At 39.5% G+C, this 8,154-nt stretch overlaps 1 protein-coding gene across 2 annotated transcripts; it reads right to left on the bottom strand.

Annotated features, from left to right (window-relative positions):
• Positions 1 to 6,352: 6,352 nt before the first annotated feature.
• Positions 6,353 to 7,931, bottom strand: LOC113110760 (growth arrest and DNA damage-inducible protein GADD45 beta-like). 2 transcript variants are annotated; one of them, XM_026274927.1, is made up of 4 exons: positions 7,729 to 7,931; positions 7,523 to 7,624; positions 7,210 to 7,429; positions 6,353 to 7,105 (listed from the first exon to the last, which is right to left on the bottom strand). In XM_026274927.1, the coding sequence occupies exons 1-4, from the start codon at positions 7,770 to 7,772 to the stop codon at positions 6,992 to 6,994; spliced, it is 480 nt and encodes a 159-aa protein (XP_026130712.1). In that variant the 5' UTR covers positions 7,773 to 7,931; the 3' UTR covers positions 6,353 to 6,991. The 2 variants fall into 2 exon arrangements, with proteins under 2 accessions (XP_026130712.1, XP_026130713.1); XM_026274928.1 differs by having other exon boundaries at positions 7,725 to 7,917.
• Between the last annotated feature and the right edge of the window lie 223 nt (positions 7,932 to 8,154).

Genomic DNA, 8,154 nt, shown 5'->3' with positions numbered 1-8,154 from the left:
ATAGAAGAGTGTATTGTGTTTTTTTTCCAGCATTAATAAAGCCTAACACTTAAAAGGTCAAATTATACTGCAACTTCATATTGAATATTTAAGACAGAGTTAAGTGTGAAGCCATAAAAGGCAGTGAAATTACCAGTAGAAAACTCTGCCACGTTGTGCTTGTTAAGGCTTTGAATAAAATCTCCACCAGGAGAGAGATTTTGCCCTTGATCTCCCCACTGTAAAGGACTTTAAACAGAACACAATCATTTTATCTTGGTAGCACTAGCCCATAAGACTAAATGAGACCACCCATGATCCAGGCTTTATTTAATTGCTACCATGATATCGCTCTCTGTTTCACACTTGCTAAAAACGTAGCCGACTGTAATATATAGGTGTTCTTTGAATGAAAAGCTCTGCCAGATGCATGATTGTGCCACATTTTACACTTATGATGTCTTGTCTGAGTCGGTGCATGCAATTCTAGATTAGATCTGATTTAATTCCTTATCTTATAAATGTCTCAGCTGGATGTAATTTCCTTTTGTGAAAGTGATCTAGAAAAGCTATTTTAAACTATATTACGCACCACATGTTCTCCTGATTCATCACCGGTGTCTCCACTGCAGATGGTCTGACACTTCGGATGGCAGTAAAGGCTGAGTCTGTTGAGCTCTGGAGGAGGTCATGACTCATTTGAAGAATGGGCAGCGCTCGTTTGTTGTCAGACGTCTGCCTATTCTTCTCGATCCAAGACCAAATTAGCAGCAGCAGCAGCAGCAGCAGCTCTCTCAAAGACGAGACATCAGAGGTGCAAGCTTACAACACCACGCTCTCATCTGTGTTAGCGCAAAAGAACAAAGATTACAGCAGGCCAGATTCAGCCAGAAGCACTGACATGACAGTCAATAGAAATAGAACTGCCACGTCTCTGTTTTATAATATGCCATTTAGATGTAGAAATATCTAGAATCAACTGTGGATATCTACTGTGCCTAATAGTGCTGTGTGTGTGTTTTACATATACAATAATCATATTAATCATATTGCATATGCATTTCTCATTCTCTCTCTCTCTCTCTCTCTCTCTCGCTCTCTCTCTATGCATATGCAATATGATTAATATTGGAAATATCGTGCATTTCAGCTATTTGAAATATTTGAAATGCATAAATGCATATGCTTTAGATCAACATGCTCACGCACAGAAAAAATGGTATAGAAAAAAATGACTCTGAAATTGTTTGCTGCACAATTTTAAACAAAGAAATGGCAAGTAACATTGAATTAAGTGCTTAAGATTGAAGTAAAAAGACTGAAATAGTATTTTATTTTAAAATGTACTTGTAAAGCCACTTTAAACATGAAAGTAACAAAATCATTGATGCTAACCATGAAATACAAGACAAATCCAAATTCTGCTGTAAAGCAGCTCTAAAATATGGAAAGGAAATCAAGAGAATATGCAATTACTCTTCACTAGACAGTTGTTTAAAAAAAAAAAAATTGAATACAAAGATTTTGTTTCTAAGATTTGCCATAAGCATGTTAAGCTAGATTTGTAAAAGACTTTTCCTTATATTGGACGCCCGTATTTGTCACTGACCCTAACACATAGAGGTCAGTATAATAGGTGTGGTTTTATTTAATTAAAGACAGTGGGTTTCAGTGTCAATCACTGCGTTCATGTGGTAAGTTCGGGGGTCTGGATGGACTTTTTGGTTATAGTTTCAGTCTAAACTGGGTGGTGGGGGGCTTAAAACAAGTCTATAATTATGGCTAAGATGCACGGCAATCAGTCCCAACCATCCAGCACTGCACACAACTTACAAAAGAGAGGCTCTGTTGCGCTTTCAATCACGGCAAAACTGTTTCAGGCCAGTTCAGCAGAACCACAGGAGGGGCAAAAGAATCAGTTTTTTTTCTTTTTCATCCATTACAGAATCAAGAAACCCCTTATTTTATCTACAAGGCCACCACTCCCTGAGATATATATATATATGTAGCCCTGTTGTGCTAAAAATACGTTCTATTAATAGCCCTGCCGTCTGAACTAAATACTGTCAGCAACTTTAAATCAGCCAGGGTTTTTGCCAAGTGAAAGAAAAGGCTCTCTGTTTCTGTAACCGCCTCCCTTTTTCTCTCACACACTTTCTGGCTTGACGTCAGCTTTCGCCAGCACTTTCGGCTCCAGTCACCAGTCACGTTCAGGCAGACTTAGTCTTTTAGTCTTTTGCTGCCATTGTGCTGCGGTGTGACGCCTCTAGGGCTGAGTACGCGTGCACGCTTTTTCCAGCCGTCTGGAGAGGAACACACAGCTAGCTATTGTCTGGTCAGCTGCGTTGCGAGCGTGCTGTACAATAGCACATATTCTTAAAGCTCACCCACTCCCTGTTTCCAGCGTGACCTTCAGTTCAGCGCTCACCCAGCTGATTCCTGCAGCAGTCACATTCAGTCCATCACCTGGGGATGGCTTTCATGAGAACAGACTACTGTTCCTACAAAATTCTGCTTGTAACTATATTTGTTTAATTTATAGAGCACAATGCATAAAAAACGGTATTTCAAAGTGATTTACATAAAAGGATTTAAAATAATCATAATCACGACCGATGAATAAAGAAAACAACAAAGGCAAAGATATTGTTTATTAATAAAATTAATTTATATCTGTTTATTTTTATAATTGTATTTGTGTTTTTTGGTAATAATACCTCTTCTATGAACATATTTTATGAATATTATTATTATTATTAATATTACTCTCCTGAATTAAAAATATTTTTATATTTTTGTGATCAAAAACATTAAGGTGGAAAATACATAATCTTCCTGAATTTAAAAAAATGGAAAGGAAAACGAGATACATTAAGTACTATATTTTATTGAAAAATATTGTATAATATTATCATATTTTATTTATTTATATATCACTTTTAATTTAGATATATCGCTTGTGTGTGTGATATTAAATTTGTCATAAACTGACCAAATACACAGTTTAAAACAGTTTTTTTTACTTTTTTTTTTTTACATTTAAACGTTATTTTTCAATTAATACATTTTTGCCATTTGTTGTGTTTTTGCAACAACTTCAGATGTAGTCATTTCTCTTTACTCGATGGTCGCACCACCTGACATAAATCGAAATGACATACTTTATTCATACATACTTTTATGTAAACCATTTTTCCTCATATTGGATACCCTTATTTGTCAAAGACATTGATACAGTAGCAATGATATGATAATTTCTGGAGTGCATTCAGCAATTTCCTTGTTCTTTGTAAGCTGGTGAGCCATAGAGCCCCTTTCTCTAAACACACTGTCAGCATCTGCTGTAACCTAGTAATTGGTCGCTTTAATTAAGCATGAGCAATGTGTTTATAGTGGTGAGATAAAATGCTGATTAAAGGCTTATACAGTGCAATGAAAATGAGAGCATTCACAAGCTGTACTTTTACTGTCTATTTAATTCGGTCTGCTCTGCAGGGTGGGTCATAAACTTGGCCAGAATCACGTCTTGGCTGCTCGTTTGGGTGGAGGTGGAAAGAAGCGCCACTGCAAGCCTGAATGTACCTGACGACCTCAGAGACCAGAGTCAAACAGAAACAGACTGGGTGGTATTTAGTCATTACAGCACACACAGATCAAGGCTTTATGGGAAGGGAAAATTTCAGCAGGGGCCCAGAGTTTCTGCCTATGAGTGCTTTTAGAAATACTGAACTGCTTTTTAGAGTCAGCTTGTGTAGGTGTATCTATTCCTGTATACTTCTCTCTTGGTCATGCTTTTTAAAAGAATTTGGATTTTATAGTAGCACAAATGTATTTCTGTGTAATTTGCATTTCAGTGTTTCTATTACTGCTTGTATATTTATTTTCATAATGTGTATTCATGTCAATTCTGCAATTTGCACTGGTTTGTATGACTTTATTGGACACTGGCATGTTAATTAAAATATTTTTTCCCATTTTTGCTGTCATGAATTGTGTTATAATTGCTTAATGTTTGCCTTAACCTCAGCACCAAAGGTTGCTGCTTGCATCATGTTTTTGCAGCGTTGAACAATCTAGCCAATCACAGACACAACTGATGATTTCTTGAACAAAACAGCCAATCATTGGCATTTAAGTCCCAAAACTCAAAAAAATGTCCAGTGCTGTTTTGCGTGCTCTTGAATCCTGCTATAATTACAAAATGTAGACACAACATAAATAAAAGATTCATTGAGCCATGTAGAGATCTTCATTTATTATTATTACATTTAGAGATTTTGACAAATGACTAGTGATTATAAATGGAGCAATATCTCCGCACTTGGGTATAACTATATAATCCATTCAGAATTTGTATAACACATGTCCAGAAAGTTACCAATAACATTGACAAAACAGTCCATTTGACTGGTTCAACTGTAATTTTATTAAGCTACGAGAATTATTTTTGTATGCAAAAAAACTAAAATAAGTTTATTCAACAGTTCTTCTCCTCCATGTCATTTGGAGAATATGATGATGCATGCACATGCTTTGATCAGCACATAAACACTACATGCACGCGGTGTTTCTGACATAGAACATGCATGTACTGCACCTTGTTTACATTCAGGGAAAGACGTGCATGCATCCTGGTCCCTTCTAAAATGTTGCCAGGGTGATGTGGAGGAGAAGAATTGTTATTTTAGTTCTTTTGCAAAGAGTATTCTAGTAGCCTCATAAAACTGCTGTTGTTCCACTGATGTCACATGGACTATTTTATTGAAGTTCTTGGTAACTTTCTGGACCTTGATCGTGGTAGGAACCTTGCTGTCTATGAAGGGTCAGAAAGCTCTCGGATTTAATCAAAAATATTGATTCTAGGACTGGTCTTGGTGTATCTATACAAAAGCAGATTTTGAAGAAATAAAAATATTCTATCATGAGAAATGACAATAAACTAAATGTCCATCATAGTCCAAATTTAGGAAAGTTATAGCATGTCATCGGCATTTAAATGTGTGTTTAGCATTTCATCCTAGACTGTTCCCCTTGTTCACGATAAGATTCATTCGCGCACCTTGTGGGAAACAGCTAGCGCGTTCACGCTGCACATCTATGGAAACACAGCCATTGTTTCCGCATTCCTCACATACTGGCGCAGGAGCGCTGGGCACGATTCAGCCGGTGAGCGGTTAGGAGATGCCTTATTCAAACAAACATGTATAATATGATACTTTATATACTGAGAATTCCGTTTAAATGACTATATTTCGCCCTGGTTTTGAGTAGAAGAGACATACTCGGCGCTTTCAGATTTGCCCTTAAATGGTCAATGACGTTTCCGGGGTTCCAATGCGTAATCAGAAACGGGCTACGTCAGACGCACAATCAGCTCAGGGAATGCCTGGGGGAAAAAATACTTGATGTCTGTCTTTCATCTCAAATGAGACTAATTTAGGAAACTTTGATTCCTCTTTTCTATTAATACCCCTTAATACAAATCTATATTTAATCATTATTATCAACCTCACTTTGGCAGTGACTGTATAGCTAATACAAGCATTTTGTTACTTCAGATTAGCAGAAAATGAGCAAATGCTCAGAGAATATCACAACAACGTGCATGTGAATGTGAAATCGTATTATAGTTCTCTAAATCCCAGGATGGTGGAGTTTTGTTGGAAGGATCTCATAAGACGCTCTTGTTTGTTTTAACTGTGTGCAAGTATGTAGCTCTTCAACTCTTCACAACCCTGACCTGAACAGCAACTGGATGGAGCTGGAAAAACAACGCTGAAAAAGAAGTGTGCCAGGGTGTTACTTAAGGATAGTGGTAGCTTAATGGTTAAAGCTTTGTCCTAGTAACCCAGACCAAGCTGTGAAAGGATGAAGCATGAAAATATTATATATGGATCATGTTGTCAGATCCTTTTCTGGAGGTTATGCAAGCCCTGTACAGTCTCTTTTATGGAGGAGCAGAGCTTGCCAAAGTAGACGGAACTAGACATGAATTACTTGTAAAGTCTTCATTCCTGTCAGTACGGTTTCGTAATTGACTGTGTATCAGTAAGGATATGACGCTGATTCCAGGACAAGAGGATATGTAGACTATCCTTTGGCAAACTGCTGATATGTTTGCACGTCACTTATGGCTCGTTCTTCCTTAACATTTCCACTGAATGCATTCACACCTCAGTGGGGTAGTTCCCTCTCACTCAAACTAAATGTGCCAAGACTTTAAGGATTTGCAAGGATGTTTAGCAGGAAAGGTTTTGTTGTTTTAAACTTTTACTAAGGGGAAGTCAGTCAGTGCATTTGCAGCTGTATTGCTTTGTCATCCATTGAATGGTCTACAATCCCCAACCCCCAAAGCAAAACCAAAAGACAGATGTACAATTCTCAATCAATAATTTATTGAAACAACATTGCATTTGACAAGAGCAGCAATGCATATATTACTCTATTTAAATTACTGTAAATAACTTAAATCAATTCATAGTATGCATTTCTCAATAACTCAATTCACTTTGTCCCACAAGCACGGTCCTTCTCAGTGCAGTGTAACTGAAGCGATTGCAGTCCGTTTGTAGCCTGGCATCAATGCCACTGCAGTTCATAGTCACTAAAGTCCGGCACATTCACAGATCATTCACTCGGCATTCGAAAATGTTCGCCCCCTAGGCAGCGATAGTGACGCACACTTCACTTTCCAACCCATTGCACGCCCACGCCGCCCGCGTGCAAGCTCTCCAGCACCGCTTTCGCCGACAGGCAGCCTTTCACAGTTCATGTTTCCACAACTGGTTCCTCCACTACCACTTTTCTTTTCCCCCACGGAGGCCACGATAAGCTGGAGGGGCAGGGTGGAATGTACCGGTCCCGTGCGCACGGTTCCAAGAGCTCCACTTTTCTCTCACAGCCCCTTAGCATGACGCAGCGGTCCACGGCGGCTCGTGCAGAGCCCTTTTGCTTTCATTCGCAGAGAATGACTCGTTCATCCTTTCATTGCATCAAAAGCATAGCAGTTCGTTCAGCGTTCTTGCAGGGACAGATAAGGAATCCATTGGTTCTTGCAGCGGCTCTCTTCGCAGTAGTTGCCCACGTCCATCAGTGCTTGGCATTTGAGTGGCTGGCATTGAGGGTTCTGTGGAAACGCAAGAAATACACCATAAGTCAATGCCATAATATGATAAGGATTTAACTCTGGATGCATGTTGCAGAAGAGGAGCAAATTATAAATCTACTTACAGTGACTATGATGCAGTGGAAGTCCCTCGGCTCGCTGTTGTCCACGGTGGTTGGCTCGCCGAGCACCTGTGCGAGGCGTCTCAGCCCAGACACCCGAAGGATGTTGATATCATTGTCGCAGCAGAACGCCTGAAGGAGCGTGAAGTGGATCTGCAGCGCAATATCATCCTGGTCCTCCTCATCGGTGGCCAGAACGCACAGTACGACACAATCTGGGTCTCTGTAGATCAAATGAATTGCAATTAGTCTCCTGTTTGTTGAGATAACGCAATACAACAGCATGTGTAAAAGTCAGACATAAGTATATACTTACACATTCATTAGTTTTGCAGACTCATAAACGCCGACTGTAAGACAGTCCTGTCTCTGTGCTGCTACCAGCAGCTCTTCCAGTGCTTGGCTCACGGTGTCCATTCTGTAAAAACACGCGGACTATGGTAAGCAACAGTCGGATGGTTGTCTGTATAGTAAGACACTCACTGAGATTCGTACTTAATGTGAATGCAAAAGAGAACTTACTTTTTATCAGTGATATTGCATCCAACGACTTCTTCCAGGGTCATTTTGCTTCAAATAATAGTAATCCACAAGTCTCCGGAAGGGCTCGCAAACGTTAAAATCCAGTCAAAGTGTGCTGGCCAGAGTATAATCCAAATAACGCTAGGAGCTGCAGTATTCCTTGTCTGAGAAGTTGTATCTGCCGACTTGCAGCGAAACTCTAGGTTTTATACCGTTTTCGAGTGGGCGTGGATATGTGAAACGCTCTCCTTTCTCATTGGCTAGAAATGTTCCACAGGTTTCTCGCTCTCGCTCTGCCATTGGTTATGGGGGAAGCTCCTGCTTAGACCCCACGTGGGCTGAGTCGGGGAATATTTCCCCAAACAGCAAGTAGGCTACAACATGCACCCAGTAGCTTTCAATTTGTTTGTACCGAGTTCGATGGAA

Source organism: Carassius auratus, chromosome 11 (genome assembly GCF_003368295.1).
Source record: "Carassius auratus strain Wakin chromosome 11, ASM336829v1, whole genome shotgun sequence".
Classification (NCBI taxonomy): Eukaryota; Metazoa; Chordata; class Actinopteri; order Cypriniformes; family Cyprinidae; genus Carassius; species Carassius auratus.
The sequence above is the reverse complement of the archived record's forward strand: the minus strand, read 5'-3'. Positions and strand labels throughout refer to the sequence as shown.

Coding starts and splice junctions, on each gene's coding strand:
- LOC113110760 (XM_026274927.1), bottom strand. CDS start 7,772: ATGACCCTGGAAGAAGTCGTTGGATGCAATATCACTGATAAAAA. Junction 7,625..7,728: donor TGCAATATCACTGATAAAAA/GTAAGTTCTCTT, acceptor GTGTTTTTACAG/AATGGACACCGTGAGCCAAG. Junction 7,430..7,522: donor TCTGCAAAACTAATGAATGT/GTAAGTATATAC, acceptor TTTGATCTACAG/AGACCCAGATTGTGTCGTAC.